General features: G+C 41.8%; 1 protein-coding gene across 10 annotated transcripts in view; it reads left to right on the top strand.

Annotated features, from left to right (window-relative positions):
• QKI (QKI, KH domain containing RNA binding) overlaps positions 1-17,872 on the top strand; it is a 93,798-nt gene that overhangs the window by 71,022 nt on the left and 4,904 nt on the right. For 3 of the 10 annotated variants that reach the window (XM_072141294.1, XM_072141297.1, XM_072141302.1), the window contains 3 exons: positions 8,896-8,983; positions 12,570-12,869; positions 15,784-15,858. In XM_072141294.1, coding sequence (XP_071997395.1) covers positions 8,896-8,983; positions 12,570-12,869; positions 15,784-15,858 — 463 coding nt within the window. Of the gene's footprint in view, positions 1-8,895; positions 8,984-12,569; positions 12,870-14,984; positions 17,241-17,872 lie in introns of those variants that run through there. The other 7 variants (XM_072141296.1, XM_072141299.1, XM_072141298.1 and 4 more) reach the window with 5 other exon arrangements.

The following is a 17,872-nucleotide window of genomic DNA, read 5'->3' as shown; positions in this document are numbered from 1 at the left end:
CACTTTCATTTGTTTTTCTCTCCCAAAATTACAGATTTCCTGTCGGCTCTCAATAAGTGGTTTTATTTTCTGCTGAGAATGAAGTACTGTATTTTGCAGACAACTTATTTAGTTACATGAGTTGTCACGCAGTGTAAGTAGCTGTAGACGTTTGTGTAGGCCTGTCAGCTTGTTCATTTTCGTGGAGCATTTGGATAGGTTAAGTTATTGTACACTAGAATGTTTCAACGTCCCGCAATAGGAATTGTATTGCACTGATATTGGTATGAAATCCATGTTCCTTATGGGTGTTTTTTTTTTTTACCACTTTCTGGGCCTTCTTAAAAACTATCAGTTTGTACTGCACATAGTTACTGCCAGGCCGCGGCCGCCCTCGTCATAATTGTCCATGAAGATAAGTTTTGGTCTGTACCAAACAAAACTAAAAAGGTCACCAGCTACTTACTTTCACCCCCTCTTCCCGTCTAAAATAATATTGCGGAAAAGGCTCCTCTGCTACTAAAATGATAAATTTTGCCCTTAGGGTAATATAAGAATGACTGGAAACAACTGTTATCAGTCCAGTAACTGGATATGCATACGGTTACCTGGATGAGAGTGAGAATCCTTAGGTCATTATTCCCCCTATGGAAGCGGTGTATAGTCGGAAGGAGGTGCGGATAATTGTTCCTTTAGAAGCACAGCAAGGATATATTGTCATTGCATTCCTCTGTGGTTAGGGCTCGTCTTCCTTTCATACATTATCGGTATTTAATTGCTTTTTGCTGAATTACTAATGCCATATCTCCAAACAGGTTTTGGTTTGCCCCTGAAGCATTAATCTTTGAAACCACATATCTATTCACACATAAGTGGCAGCGAGGATGTCTGATGCCTTCAGATGGTCATGCCCTTGCTTCCTAAAATATACAGTTTCTACAAGTCAGTTTAGTTATTTCAGATCAGTCCTGTGTTATGGTCTTGTGTGCCCCATTTCATATTTGTTTATTTACTGTTGAGTTTTTTAAGGCACACGTTTTAACTATATGGATTTAACTATGGATATGCTATGGTACCATTCTGAACCTAAATTCTGACTTGCAGCATAGGTGCTGTAGCTACTGTACGTGTCACTTTGATGCTGGTAATGATCCTAAGGTAGTGATCAATATGAATGGAAATGTGGCGATTATTGGCAACATACAAAAAAAAAATTAGCAATGGTTGATCCACTTGATATGATTACATTTAGTGGTCTTCCTCTGCGTACAGCAAGTCAATGGTTATTAAGCAGAGATGTAGTCTCTTATTAGAAAGTTAATTGCAATGAGTTGTTGTATAGCAAATCTTTAACTGGCTTGTAAATATGTGCATGTAACAATCTATCCAAATGTAGCTGAGTATTAGGTAGCCGCTCACATGTTCTGCAGTCATTTTCAAAGACTTCTCAGTCAAAGGCTTTTTGTTTGCCGTCTCAGCCTAGCAGCTCCATGCTCCACACTAAAGTACTTCTCCGTGCTATGAAAAATAACCACTGGCTGGAGAGAAGGGGCCTAGAAGCGAGCACAGTAAACAGTAGAGCTTTCTCCCAGGCAACGCTGTGCCTCCGGCTTCTAAATAGGTCATGTGATTGACACATTTGTCCCCATAGAGGGCTCTTTCAATTCATTCCAGTCTTTCAAGAATGAATGCAGGGCTGAGCTGGCTGTAAGACAAGCTGTGACTGGCTAGCCTAAACAGTCCTATTTCTAAATGGGCTCTCTTCACATTTGTTTCTATCAAGCAGAAAAATTTATTGTAGTGCCAATGTCACAAGATTCACAACCGAAATAAATGTGGGGGAAAATGCATTTAAAAATTAACTGGAAACTGCATTTTTTCCCCCCCTGTAAATTGCGTAAAAATCAATTGTAATTATATTCTTACTGATAAAATGTGTGTGATAAAAAAACCTCTTTGCTTGCACCAAGGTTTCCCCTTCCTACCCTCTCGCCCAGTTTGATGCCAGGTGGTAGAGCCATGTTTGGAAGCTAATCTTGCAGTATTCTGTCTTGGAACAGCAACACAGCCAGAAGCTACACAATGTACTCAAGCCACAAGACACACTGGAATAGACAAACTTGCTCTTGCATCAAAATTCACTACTAATTCCCCACCAAGTTATACCAATGATATTTTAGGTAGACGCTGGGACAAAACAATATTAAAGACCTTTCTCCCTCCATCCCCTTATTTGCCTTGGTTTTATTTTTTCTCTTATTCTAATGAACCTAAGCTGATCACCATGCATGTCCTGTGGATAGGTCATCCGTTTCAATAAATGTACAGTCCACCCCTTGTAATGTTCTGTGTCTAGCTGTAAGATAACCAGCTGGAGCAGGGGCCTCACTCTGTGTAGTGTCTGCAGTAGGACAATGCATTAAGCCTCACCCTCTTCTAGTCAGCCAGATTCAGAAAACAAAAGGATCCACAAAATAAAAAAGTAAGGGTTCACTTGCCTCTGGAAGGGCCACACGATTGCGCTACCTAGCAACTGCTCCACAAATATGGACGGCATCCTTGTGGCATCTGTATTTTTCACAATCCCATACAATTTTATGGATAGACTCGAGCCGCAAATTTGGGCAGAAAATAAGCGTCTCTCCACGTGGATCTCCAAAAAACATGTTCATGGGTCCATTGTAATGAAGGTGTCGTTGAGCCACTGGTTAAATAAACAGCGCGCGTTGAGGAAAATGACATTTGTGTGCATGTAGCCTAACAATGGGGGAACTATATTCCTTTACTCCAACCTCCAGCACATTCTTCCCAGTGTCTTGTGTGTTTCTCACTGAAGACCGCTCCGCTCAGTATTTTTCCTCTCGCCTCGGTACCACATGACAGAAATAAAGCAAACACCTGAATGTAAAAGGCGCTACTTGGAGAGTATCATGATTAAATGGGATCATGTCGGATAGGGTGATGGGCAATGTAAAAAGATAATGCCAAGATGTTTCCCCAGTGTATCTTTAACATTATGACCCACAAATTTGTCAAGTGAAATAGCAGAGTCATCTTTGCATATCATTTGAACCGCGGCTGTACTTTGAAGAAGATAAGCAGGCTATGTTGCTCCAGAGAAATAATGATGCTAATTTATCTTTGCCAGTCCACCTAGGAGAGGAAAAAGCACGGCAAGGCATTCGGAAAGGAAATTGAGAAATAACTGAGCCATGCTGTGCAATTTCTTTCACTTTATTTTTCCGCTATGGTTTTCAAAACTCTAAAATGGCTGTCAGCTGGGATCGTTGCTTGCTTTTTAGGATCAACATTGATGGGGTCGTCGGGAGAAAAAAAAAAAATAGTTCTGTAAATATTGTACAAATTGGATATAAAGCCTTCTAGGCTGTACCTCCATGAGACCTAGTTCCATAAGCTCAGCCTGATCTCTGACTATATAGCGCTGCAGGTATGAGAGGCGGACCCCCTTTTAGACTTGACATGTTTTAGGTGGGAAAAGAAATAATACCTCCTGTAAATATTCTAGTCATGAGCTGATGTGTATTGCTGCACAATCCCTGGGCAGGGGTGGATCTCATGCTATCACCTTTTAATGCATTATTCTTGTATAATTGGCTGTGATTGTTACTACAGTTTGCTGTATAGAGCTCTCTGCAGGTTATTTGTCTGCTATCTTCTGAGCAGTCATGTGAAGCAGTCACAGGAATTAGAACGTTTCCTGTTTCTGAGGCCTCTCGTATAGAAATCCTGGGTAAATACAGTTCATGGTTTTCATCTAGGACCAATACGTGTCTAGTTTTGTAACATTGTGCATATCAGGGTGAGGGCCGCCTTCTGCTGTGGGGAGAACTATTGTAAATTGGCCCTCAAGGCGATTTACAGCCAAGTGGTGTCCTGTTTTCGCGGCCTCTATCATTTTTCCATACATATTCCACATAGTTTCTTTCATGTTATGTCTAGCATTCTGCCTTTGGACGTTTGCTGGAAGTGTCATGTAGATGTTTCTATACATCTTGTTAGCTTGTGGATATAAATACCATTCTCTTGAAGGTTTCTGGATGAACGCCTGGTCTCCGTGCAGGTCACATCCTGTTTTCTTGTCCAGTATGGCGCCTGGAGTGCAGGATTCTTAAAGTGAAAGGGCTTTCTTTAATCTGAATAGTGAATCAAGAGAATGATTGACTAGGTCTTTCCTGCTAAATGGTGGTCACATGTTTCATGTATGTATAGAAAATGGCACAGAGTAACCACACATTGCTATGTCAGTAATTGGTAAAACCTCACACACTCTGCTTAATGGGAGACCAGGGCTGGGTAGTGATGGCACCTGGTGACTACTGCAGAGCCCTTCAGTCTGCATGAAGTGCTTCCCATCCCTACGTGGGTGTCTAGGAATCTGTGCTTGCAGTGAGGACATTTCTCCATTAGTTATGAATGAGAGCTTCCCGGCAGTGAATAGGGACATTCATGTGTAAAGGATATGTGACTGGCGCATAGTATATGTGGAATGGGGAAGGTTTCTTCATTGTCAGCAGGATAAAAGCATTCCACAGCATGCTCTGTCAGGGCAGGGCCTGGAGGTTGCAGCTGTTGCCATGCATGACATCCTTTGGGGGCCCTAGAGGGAGGAAGAAAAGTCGGCTGTGCATTGAATGTGCGGGCCTATGCATCCCTCAGGGCCCTCAGGCCTGGCTGGTGTGCACTGATTGTGTCAGCAGTAGATATTTTGGCTCCTGTTTGCTTCTACAAAGAGGAACTAGCATGATGTGAACATTGCATTTTCTGCTTCTCCTCTAAGACCATGCGCTCTCCGTGGTGTAACGTCACATTTGTCTAGGCACTTGTTACAGCACAGGGTTTTCTTTTTATTAATCTGTTTTTTATAGTGTACATACAGAATACAAGGGGAACGTTGAAGAATTAAGAGGATGAAAGGCTTGAGTCAATCGCTCGGGCTTAAACTAAGCAATGCAAATCCGGCTTTAAGTGACCCTATTGATGTTTGCTTAAAGCAGCTTCCTCCTAGTACAAATGACGGAGCTTTGTTGCAGTTCTGTACAGGTAGTGATGTGTCCCGCTGCAGACTGCCTATGTATCCCATGTGCATCCGCACTTAGACAGCAAAAGCCTCCAGAAATGCCTGCAGCTAGGCGAGATTCCCTGAACGGCACCTGTTTTATGTGCTGTCAGCTGGCCAGAGGACAGGTCAAATAACAACCTGTCCAAAATGGCTTCCTACATCTAAATGGGTCAGTGGCATGGATGGCTACTTTTACAGTCTTCTGCTGGTTATAGTTGGCATCTTGTAATAGAAGATAAGGAGCTGCACAACAATTCTCTCTCATTTATCCTGCTGTGAGAGTAGCACCATCTTCTGGTCAGACGTAAAATAGCTCATCTCCTGAACGCTGGACCTTTCACAAACCTTGTTGTGAAACCATAGAGTATGAATTTGTTGATACTAAGTATATGCTGCGCTCAGGCTAAGAATCAAAAGAATTTTTTATCACTTGGAAGAAATGTTGCTGAATTGATGCTCTTTGCCAGTGTTTTCCTACCTTGTTGCTTCAGGTATCTCAATGCAGTGATGGCTAAGTGCATGGAGTAGTACCAATTACTGGACACCAGCAGCACTCTTATTAAAGAACCACTCCATGGTATCGAGCCATCTTCCAGGATCCTAGACTCGGCAGTGCTAGCAATTTCCTCAGATGAAAAACCCCTCACTGAGGAGTCTATAGGACAGGGGATTATTATATTTCAGAGCACAATCTTAGTTGCTAGGTTACTTTTCAGATCCATCCTACTACTTCCTAAACAATAAAGCATAGCTCAATGTGCAATAATTACACATTTATCATGTGCAAAAGGAGCGCTCTGCTCATGCTTTGTGTCTCTTTATCAACTTGATATTAACATTGACCTTTTTTATTGGTAATCTCTGGCCATCATTCCAGATCATCTCTCATTGTCCATCAGCCATTGCATGCTGACAGTGGTGTTATTCACTCACTACCCAAAAGCCGTGTAGTCTAAACTTCTCTACTTGACAATCCTAGTTGAGGACTTGGAAATGGTTGGTTGTCTTGTTTCTTACGGTATTGCTTCCTAGACCTGACATAACCCTTAGTTTATCCTTTCAAGTACATACAAATATGTAAAAATAAACTTACACATTTTAGCTTCTGGTTCATACCCAAAGCTGGGCCGTGATATTGTGGTCATCTCTAAGTGGCATGTTACTTCTACGGTTAGTCGGCAATGGGCCACGCACTGTGAGTTAATGAGTCATGACTCAAGTGAGTCGATGATCTCCCATTTTCCAGCTTAAAAAAAAAAAAACTGAACTTACAGCTCCTGTTCTGGTTGTGAGCGTGAAGTACAATTGGCGGATAGACCAAATATAAAATATAACCTTTAATAAATACTATTAAAATGCGTAGTCAAAGGCCAACTACAAATTCTATAAAAAGCGGCATACCGTCACCAGGAGACTACATTCATACCAAAGGGCTCCCTAAGCGTCCTACACCCTCATGGGAAATGTCGCAAGTCCACATAAGCAGAGGCCGCGTACCTGACCGGATGATCAGAAAGTCGTGATGGTAGGTAACTGCAATGCATCAAGTGGACATTGTGAACCGTTTCTTCCAATATTCTGGGTGTAGAGAAGTCCTCTCGGTGGGCTTGGCAGATGTGCAAGGAGAGGAATGAGCAGGAGGGAGAGGTATATAGCACTCTGAGGGGTGGAGTACAGGAGTCCCTATTGCGCCCTGTCAGGGCTGGGATAGGGCACTATTTCACCCTATAGAGCCTTTACTCAGGGCCGCAGCCCTACATGACCCCGACTGGAACCTTTCCCTACTGTAGGGCAGCTGGCCCTGTGCTATTCAGGAATGGGGAGAGGGAAACGCTGGTGGGACTACTAACAGTGTTCATTGGTCCAAGGAACAGATATTGTGTGCCATGCAGACAGTCCCCACAACGTAGAAAGTATCAGGTATGTATTCCTAACTCAAGTTATGCAAGGTAAAGCTAGGCCAGATGTCCCTACATGACGTCTTTCGCCCTTGAGAATAAGGGCTCATCAGGGGAGAAGTTTAGACCATTGGGGTCCTGCAATCCCATTGTGGATGCTGAATGACTGCAAGAGCAAGTAAAATAGCACCTCAATGGATTCTGAGTTATTGCCCAAAGTTTAAAGCCAATCTGTGACCAACTTCGACCAGAAGGTTGCGGTCAGTAGGCGTTTGAGAAGTCCCAAGGTGCTTACTACCATTATAAACCTCAGCAGTAGGTGCTGTAATGCTGGTGCTGATACAAGGTTGCTGAGTACCAGATTGTCGGTGGACTTGGCTCCGGAAGTGTCTGTCCTGTTCTGGTTGCGTCATTTGAACAATGTAATGGTGAACCAACACCCCTCAATTCTAGACATAACATAAAATACAAGGGTTAATGAAAAAGTGACAACGCCACGGCAGCGCGTCATGTAAATACTGTCATCTTGCAGTGCAGATTTTTACACACTTAATGTACAGCTCATGACTTGCTGGGACTTGACAGCAATTGATTAAAATAATGAAGCGGGTGTTAAGACAAGCGCGTGGAAAAAACCACAAGTGAACAACTGGTCCAGCAGTGTATTATCGTCAGTGATTTATAGGCAGAGCACAGCGCTCGGCACTGCATTTAGGAGAATAATAGTGCACTCCAAGTAAGCCATCTGCTTACCATTTCACGTTCCCTGAAGGGAAATAACAGCACTTTTTAGAAATTATATTCCATTTCATATTCTTGTAGCTTCTGTGAGATAAATGTCACTTTATTGTGGTAATTTTTAAGCTGTATAATTTGTTTACATGTTTGCTGGGAATACAATATTTTAGTTGAACCATTGTACTTCTAATTGAAACTTCATGTTCGCTATTGTTTTCACTTTCCAGCATGTTGAAAAGGAGTCTTCTGTTGGTACATTTGCTTAAAATTTTCTTATACACAATGGGGGGGGATCTGCTTTTAGAACTTTTTGTCATGTGTATGTATCTATCTGGGAATAGTTGATTTATTACAATTTAAAGGGGTTGTGCAGTTTTCACAAATAATGTCTGTATATTGAAAACGGTACAGTTTTTCATTATACTATTGCTATCCATTCCTTATGGTTTTCTAAATCAGTGATGTCACACAGGTGCACAGCTCATTATAACACACGGCTCTGATTACTGCTTGTGCACCTGTGTGACATCACATGACCAGCAACAGATTTCTACCCACTGGACAACAAGCAGAAATCTAGAAAACCGTGAGGAACTTATAGTTTTCCAATGTACTGTACTTTCTGTATAACTTTTCACTATTCCAACCAAAACATTTAATAACATTTTAGTCTTTTAAAGCCATAAATGCTGGTCAAACCAAATTATTCAGATACTATATAACATTTGTGTGAGATTCTGCAGCTGCTAGGCCAACAACACCCAGACAGTCCTTCCTATTCTACTTAATAGGACCTCTTTATAACAGGCCTTTACACTTTAGCATGCCCCCTGCGGATTTTGACACTTGGTCCAAGATCAGCCTGCAGGCTGTTATGTGATTAGACCTCTCCTTACCACATGCTTAAACTTGCATATGGACACTGTGAAAGGAAGGAAACGGGACATCCTCCTAATAGGGAAACCACCTGTGAAGGTGTAAATCTATCAGAAAATGTTATAGCATGGATCTACCCTTCCTAATGCTGCTTAATCATCCAGAAGAAAGTCGCGGATCCATCATGTTGAAGGAACTTTACTAGCCTTAGCCTCTTAATCCAAGCACTTAATGGGGAAACCCCCTCAATATCTGATACTTTTTTGTACATATCTTATTTTCTGCTTGTTAGAAATTGTCATTTAATGCTTTTTCTTCTTTCAGGCTGAAGGAGAAGACAGTTTAAAAAAAATGCAGTTGATGGAACTGGCCATCCTGAACGGCACGTACAGAGACGCCAACTTAAAATCACGTAAGCTTCTAGTCTTCATTTTTGCTTTGTATTTATGATGCTTGTTTGAGGTGGACATATACTAAAATCACTCTGTTTTAGAGGCTCTATACAAATACAGGCAGTCCCCAACTTAAGGACACCCGACTTAACAGGCACCATTGATAACTGTTAAAGCTGTTTATTGTAGCCTAGGACTAAAGTACAGTAAATTACCCAAATCCAGAGGTCCGTTTGTAACCAGGGGTCGCATGTAAGTCAGGTGTTCTTAAGTAGGGGACCCCACCTCCTCTCCCCAGCGCCAATGTATGCCCGCCGTATTACGGGCATACATTGTGTGAATGTAGCCTTACAAATATAAAGTATACCTGTTCTGACTTGCATACAAATTTAGCTTCAGAACACCTGAAGAACCTATCTTGTATGTAACCCGGGGACTGCGTGTATATGTCACTGCTTGGTTCATCCTACAACCTATTGAATAAATCTCCATAGTTGCAGCCCTAGAAGAATTGCAATTTTTTTCACTAATTTTAATATACATTTTAAAATGTTTATAGAAAAAAAACCTGACAAGCAGAGGTCGCATTAACGCCTCACCACGCGTCATAGACGCGTGATGAGGCGCCATTACCCCCCAAAATAATTGCCATGCGTAAAAGAACGCATGGCAATTATTCCCTGTAGCGCACAGGCTGAGTGGCCCGGCGCGCGCTGCAAAAGAGGGAAATGCCACTAGCGCGATCGCAGCGCGTGCCGGGCCGCTCAGCGGGGCACGTGACTAAGGGGCGTGCCGGAGAGACCCGGAGTGAGAGCACCGGCCACAGGGGAGACATGTGGACAGAGGGGCTGTCCCCGCGACGGGACTTAAGATCAAGGCCGGGTGAGTGTAGTGTGCTGTGTCAGTGTAGTCTTGTGTGTGCTGTGTGAGTAGTGTACTGTAGTGTTGTGCGTGCTGAGTGTACTGTAGTGTTGTGCGTGCTGTGTGAGTGGAGTGTAGTGTAGTGTTGTGCGTGCTGTGTGAGTGGAGTGTAGTGTTGTGCGTGCTGTGTGAGTGGAGTGTAGTGTAGTGTTGTGCGTGCTGTGTGAGTGGAGTGTAGTGTTGTGCGTGCTGTGTGAGTGGAGTGGAGTGTAGTGTTGTGCGTGCTGTGTGAGTGGAGTGTAGTGTAGTGTTGTGCGTGCTGTGTGAGTGTAGTGTAGTGTTGTGCGTGCTGTGTGAGTGGAGTGTAGTGTTGTGCGTGCTGTGTGAGTGTAGTGTAGTGTTGTGCGTGCTGTGTGAGTGTAGTGTAGTGTTGTGCGTGCTGTGTGAGTGTAGTGTAGTGTTGTGCGTGCTGTGTGAGTGTAGTGTAGTGTTGTGCGTGCTGTGTGAGTGTAGTGTAGTGTTGTGCGTGCTGTGTGAGTGTAGTGTAGTGTTGTGCGTGCTGTGTGAGTGGAGTGGAGTGTAGTGTAGTGTTGTGCGTGCTGTGTGAGTGGAGTGTAGTGTAGTGGTGTGCGTGCTGTGTGAGTGGAGTGTAGTGTAGTGGTGTGCGTGCTGTGTGAGTGGAGTGTAGTGTAGTGGTGTGCGTGCTGTGTGAGTGGAGTGTAGTGTAGTGGTGTGCGTGCTGTGTGAGTGTAGTGTAGTGGTGTGCGTGCTGTGTGAGTGTAGTGTAGTGGTGTGCGTGCTGTGTGAGTGTAGTGTAGTGGTGTGCGTGCTGTGTGAGTGTAGTGTAGTGGTGTGCGTGCTGTGTGAGTGTAGTGTAGTGGTGTGCGTGCTGTGTGAGTGGAGTGTAGTGGTGTGCGTGCTGTGTGAGTGGAGTGTAGTGGTGTGCGTGCTGTGTGAGTGGAGTGGAGTGTAGTGGTGTGTGTGCTGTGTGAGTGGAGTGTAGTGGTGTGTGTGCTGTGTGTGCTGTGTGAGTGTAGTGTAGTGGTGTGTGTGCGCTGTGTGAGTGTAGTGTAGTGTAGTGTTGTGCGTGCTGTGTGAGTGGAGTGTAGTGTTGTGCGTGCTGTGTGAGTGGAGTGTAGTGGTGTGTGTGCTGTGTGAGTGTAGTGTAGTGTTGTGTGCGTGCTGTGTGAGTGTAGTGTAGTGGTGTGCGTGCTGTGTGAGTGGAGTGTAGTGTAGTGGTGTGCGTGCTGTGTGAGTGGAGTGTAGTGTAGTGGTGTGCGTGCTGTGTGAGTGTAGTGTAGTGGTGTGCGTGCTGTGTGAGTGTAGTGTAGTGGTGTGCGTGCTGTGTGAGTGGAGTGTAGTGTAGTGGTGTGCGTGCTGTGTGAGTGGAGTGTAGTGGTGTGCGTGCTGTGTGAGTGGAGTGTAGTGGTGTGCGTGCTGTGTGAGTATAGTGTAGTGGTGTGTGTGCTGTGTGAGTGTAGTGTAGTGGTGTGCGTGCTGTGTGAGTGTAGTGTAGTGGTGTGCGTGCTGTGTGAGTGTAGTGTAGTGGTGTGCGTGCTGTGTGTAGTGTTGTGCGTGCTGTGTTTTACCGAAATTTTCATACTCCTCCTCGGGTAAAAATACTCCTCAAAAATGGTGAGAGGAGTATTTTTACCCTTCTGGAAAAATGTTAGTGCGACCTCTGCTGACAAGGACTCAACAGTTCCCTTGCTGGTGCCTCTCACTCATACCCCTATAAAATGACATACCCCTGTTGGATAGGACTGGCACTGCTAGTGATGTCAGCACATGCAGACATTCTTCTGGGCATGCAGTTAAAAGAACTCCATAATCAATCAATACATTAGATTTGTTTTTCCTGGGGTTTTCTTTTAACCCTCCAGGTCCAAGCATTGTCAGATATTTGCAGGTCATGTGAATGTTAGGTTTTCCATCATTTATGTCCCTCATGCTTTTACATGTAATATACCATGCTGTTTCTCCATCTTTTTGTTGCATGCTTTGTATTCATTGTGTAATCTGTGTGCAAGCCGCTTACTACAGTATACAGCTCACCAATACGATAATTAATGATTTGCTTGTGCTGCAGGATTCTATATGTACCACACACATTGGCGCATGCATGTCACTTTCCACATATAACATCACAATGTTCATTTGAGATTTGTAAGTTGTCCTTACAGCTATTTCACATTGACACAACTGCAGAGTTCCTACAGAATGGGTCCTTGAGCAGAACAATAGGAATTGAGAACTGAAAATCTTGCTAGTTAGTGGCAGTATAAGCCTTTCTTCAGGCCACACATTTAGCTATGGTATACTGCACTGCTCCTCCTTATGCTTGTTCACTGTTTTTTGTTTCTTTGTGATAATTACAAGAAATAAAAATGCTGCTTTGTCCTGTGCATTTTGGACATTTACTTTTTAAAAATCAGTCTATGCTCTCATTTATTTTCTTTGTGAAGCTTTGATTTGAGTAATGTACTGCCCTCCTCTTAGGGTGTTTGCTTTGATTTGAAGCATGTTGGCATTTAATCACACTAGTACTTGGGGGTAGCTTCTGATTGGTGTGCTTTGGCACTTTACGTGATTAGCGCATGAACTAATGATTCTCCTTTTTTCCCCTTTCCTTCCTTCCTTCCTGCTTTTTTTCTACTCCTCCATCCTTTCCTTTTATCTGTTCTTTATCCTATTTTCATACTGCCACCTCTACACTTCTTTCTAATTTTTCTTTGCTTACTGTAGCAGCCCTTGCCTTTTCTCTTGCAGCAACAGCTCAGGCCCCACGGATTATAACCGGGCCTGCGCCTGTACTGCCACCAGCTGCTCTGCGTACACCTACGCCAGCTGGCCCTACCTTAATGCCTTTGATCAGACAAATACAGACAGCTGCTGTCATGCCAAATGGAACCCCTCATCCGACTGCTACACTAGTCCAACAGGCACCGGAAGCTGGCTTGATCTACACACCGTATGAATACCCTTATGCACTGGCCCCAGCAACGTCAATTCTTGAGTATCCTATTGAAACAAGCGGGGTATTAGGTAAGCTTGAAGCATGTTCGAAACATTTGGCTTATGCTCACTTTGTATTTCCTTAAAATGTTTGTTGCTTCTTTATAGGAACTTTGGTAAGGATAAAGTTATGTTAGTTAGTGAACCAAACCTACTAAGTGACACACTTCAAACAACCATATCTCCTGAACCCTGGCACATAGAAACATACTTTTATGTTATTTTAAACAAAAGAATCTCCCTTTTATACCCTTTAATAGGATGTAAGGGTTGTGTCTGGATGCTTAACAGAACCGGAGATATCCACCCTTAAAGCTGTACTACAAAAAATTATTTTTTTGTACAGCTTTGTAGTCCCGACTGTAACTTGAAGAGTGAATATCTCTTAAGCATCCATACATCATATGATACTCTCCTATTTAATATTACACAAGAATTGTCTACGAGCAAGGGTTCAGGAGATATAGGCGTTTGAAGTGAGCCCCCTTCAGCCTATCAGCTGAAGGCAGAATATAGAAGAAGCTGCTGGAGAATCACTTTGCAGAAGTACATGCACCCTCTGCATCTGTAGCTGAAGCTGGGAAAGGTTAATGGAATAATGCTGTACATATTTATAACCTCTTTTAGTAAAAGTTACTACTTATTTAAAAGCTTGGAAAAATGACAAGCTTTTTCACATTTGTAGTAGAAATATTGAATTTAGTCATGAAAAAAAAACTGTAAAGTAAAAATTGTTATGATATGTAAAGCTTTTCCAGAGAGAGTATCATTTGAAGAAGCGCATAGCAGAACGTCAGAAATTGACTTGGATATTCAGGCACCAATGACCATCTGTCATGAAGGGGTTAAAAAAAGGTTTTCCTTTATTTAAATCCATGAAGATTATTTACAGGAATGTACCCTAAGAATACCAGTGGAATAATATCTGTATCCATACCTCTACTGTGCCGCATACTTTACTTTGTTGTTACAAAGTATGATCTCTATGCTGATTGGACAGTGTTGAACTCTGTAAGGAGACCTGCTCAATTGGTAACATCAATTTGTCAGAAATAACAGAGGAACAGCACAAGGTGGAACTCTGAACAGAGGGCCTCAATGTCTCAAGCAATCTGATTAGAATTTAAAATTTTATAGCAAAATTTGTCTATGCAGAATAAATAAAATACATAACACTACTAGATTTAATAACTCTGGTTGCCATGCACACCCAACTCTGGCACTGGCCTTGTATAGAAGTTATGTTCCCTTCAATGACCTTCAATTATTAAAAAGAGAAATCTGCTCCATTTGTAATGCAGTGTAAACGCTGGTCTAAGATTGAAGACTCTCAATCTTAATTATTTATATGAAGTCTAGAAAATATTGAAGACCATCCAAAAGATACTTGCAAAAAAATCATTTATATGTAATATAATATTGGTACATCGCCAATCTTCATTTGGACATGAAGGAGGAGTTAACTCCAAAACGTCACACAGCTTGAGCATTCGTGGTTTCAGTGAAGCCGATAATGCACTGCGATTATGAGCTATGGACTACTACTTTCCAAACAAAGATTGGTATTATGACATAAATTTTTGTTAAGTATCTTTTGGATGATAAGTATCTATTTATATGAATGACCTTAGCAGTAGATGCTCTTTCATATAAAAAAACCTGATGTCCATGCAGCCTACCCAAAACATTTGGATCCTCTTTTAAACTGTGTAACCATGGAAGGTTACATATTAATAGTTTCCATGTGAACTGAATTGTTGTCCTCTCATAAAGGCATATGCACCTTTCACCATTCCTTCTGCTCACAGTTACTAAACTGAAGCGGCAGTGGAGCTTTAAAACATTGTGCCAACTGCACTAAAGGCAGTTTCCCTGGGTAGCATGGGAATGAAGGAAATAGTGGAAGACTTGTACTTCTCCATCCTCCTGAATAACCTTCCAACTTTCCTTCAAAAATCTGCAACAAAACTGTTAACCCCTAACCTAAATTGGGGGCACAGCCGCCCCCCAATCAGACCTTATACATAAGACCTTTTGCAGATTTTTAAGGTGTAAGATGGGGCCCTGAAATTAAGTCAAACTGTAAAATCGCACAAAGTAGTAAATATGCTAATTACTTTTCAATTCCCTTCCTTTTATCTTCAGGTATGGCTTTCCCCACGAAAGGCTAAGAATACAAGAAAATCTTATATGACCCTTCACTGATCATCAGATTGAAATGTAGCCATTGCCTAGTTTCAGCATTCTTGAACATTAGATATATAAGGAAATACAGTTTGCCTAGCAGTCAGTGACTTACTTGCACTTATTTTTTATTTTGCACATAGATAAAATAAACTTTTTTTTTTAATGTTGATCAATATTTGATTTAGTCTAAACGTTTTACGTAGCAGTGAGTGAGTGTGTAGTAGAATGCTGACTGCTAAGTTACCTACTCTGTGCGCTTTACTAATCACCTAATTCATGTGGTTTCTACCTAGAATGGATACTCAATACCCTGACAACTGGATTTTTATAATACAACTCATATCAGTATTAAAGGCAAATAAAACTATTACGTTAAAGCACTTCAATAATTACGTGACTAGTAAAGCTTTGTTATTCTTGGGTCTAACAGATTTCAAGATCCACTGGAAGTAAATGCATTATGATGCCCTTCAGTGTCACGGGTGCTTGCAGACACCAAGTGAACTCACAGGGCTGAGCAGGTTAAGGCCAGGCGTGTGATGATATTAAATGCAATATTAATCTGCACATGTATCTTTTATATAACAATGACTCCAAACTACTGTGCCTTAACGTGTTGCTTTCTTAATTATAAGTCTTTTTTTGTAGCAAACCCTCCTGTAAAATCCCGTTTTGATGAAGCCTGTTAATGTATTGTGTGTACTTTTACATGAATGTTGTGTTTCTAACGTTGTTTTGGTAATTGCAATTTAACTAGGTGCGGTGGCAACTAAAGTTCGAAGGCATGATATGCGAGTCCATCCTTACCAAAGGATTGTGACCGCAGACAGAGGTTAGTTTAGCTGTGTAGTTTGTTTTTTCTTTTTTTTTGTTTTTTTTTTTCCTCTTGTTACGATGTCTGTAGATTTGCTTTTCAACACCACACCTAATATGCAGCCCAACTACGTACAGCAGATGGTTAGAACATGCTGGTCTCCCATTGGTTGTTTATCACTTCCTTCAAAGGGGTCCAGAAAACTTTTTTTTTTATACTGTACTTTATCAGTAAGCTTACAAGGGGGATGCCCTGCTCTATGTTGGTATGCAGAATTTATGTTGGTGTTGCAAAGCAGGACAAATGAATGCTTAAATATAAAAGTAGAATATACAGGCTTTTTAACTCTTACTGTGACTCATTTTTGCAGATGCCATTTTTGGTGATTGAATCATTGTAACATCTCTAGCATGATGTGCTAAATTCATGGTTTTATAAATGAACCTTTCTATTTATATCCTAGAGTTTCTCTATCCTGAATGGTGGTATTACCAAGATCCCCCTTGGGGAGGGGGGGGGGGATAATAAAGACACTGGTACAACTTATAGTGTAGATTCAAAGACAGCTTAAAAACAACCATAAGGCTAAGGCCAATTGGTCCATAGTAAAGAAAAAAGACCTTCGGGGCCTTAAATCTCTGAATAAATCTCATAAATCTCATAAATAATATGATCATTTTATTTCCAAGAAAGGTTTTTAGATCCCTCTAGAATTTGTACAATATCTTGTGGCAGAAAATTCCATAGAATCCCCTGTCTTTGGGATGGTAAAACCTTCTGCTAGGCATAATGGACTCCCTCTTGGCACAGAAACTGGGCCCTCTAGGCAAATTAAAAGGCATCAGTAATGGGGCTAGTTTTTAGGTGTTTTTTTTTTTGTCTTCAGGTTCTATGTCTGCATCTTCTGTCACTTTCACATTTTCACAACAGTCTGAGGCTAAGATGTATGCATGTTCAATGTTCGGCTGACCCAAATTCGACTTTGCAGAGATGACAGGAACACAAAACCTTTAACTTGTAAAAAGGGGAACAAGCTTAATAGAGATCGGATGGCATTTCCTACAGTAGAAATTATTTTTTTAAAAGTTGTCAATAGCAGTGGGCGGGACATGACTTGTGTTTAGGGACCAGGAATGCACACGTTCATGAAAGGGGAAATATGCAGTATTCTGCCTCATTTACTCTCCATTGCACAGGGTATTCTCCTAACATTGGAACTACCAGAAGGGAAACTTGGTCTTTAGGGCCTGTTGTCTCTAGTTGACTCTGATTTAGCACAACACCTTGTTGTAGTATATCAAGAATGCTAGATTTTTATCCCAAAGATGTTTGGGTAATGGACAAAACATTAGTAACCATCCTGGCATCAGCAAAAATGGTCTTTATACGGTTTAGACAAGTGAATTTCAGATTTTCCAGATTCCTCTCTGGCTGGAGTTACAAATGTGACTTGTTTCAGTCCTGAAAAGATCTCTTTTGTGGTTAAGCATTCTTGACTTGAAGGGCAGTCATTTCAATGATTTTTCCATGGCTACATTTGTATCCTATATAATGTTCTTTCATTGTTGTAACAGAGCGCCTGAAATACTTGTTATAATCTGTTAATAATGTTGCACAGTTATTAAACCTGTGTGTACTGCATTTGGCCATAGACTTGGCAGAGGATGTGTCCCAACTATGCCAGTAAGTCGCACCGACTGATATCACAGTATAACTTCGTAACCACGTCTCTTGATCAATGTACAAATCTGCTTTAAGGACATCTACCACCATGATCAAATACTGTATGCAAATGAGCCTAGGGGCCCCAGGCTCCATTAACACCTATGGAGCCTGGAACCCTTCAGGCTTATTTGCATACCGTCCTTCATCCTGATGGTAGATGTCCTTTAATAGAAACAACTTTTTAAGTAAGCGCCATAGTTGAGAACACGGTTAGGTTTTAATTTCCCTAAGCAATGGGGAATCTCCTAAACACCAAATCTTATGTATTTCCATTTCTGAAGTTGACCAAGCGATATATCGTCTTTAT

This window comes from Engystomops pustulosus, chromosome 3, assembly GCF_040894005.1.
Source record: "Engystomops pustulosus chromosome 3, aEngPut4.maternal, whole genome shotgun sequence".
NCBI classification, from domain to species: domain Eukaryota; kingdom Metazoa; phylum Chordata; class Amphibia; order Anura; family Leptodactylidae; genus Engystomops; species Engystomops pustulosus.
Note: the sequence above shows the minus strand (reverse complement) of the source record. Positions and strands in the feature narration are given on the sequence as shown.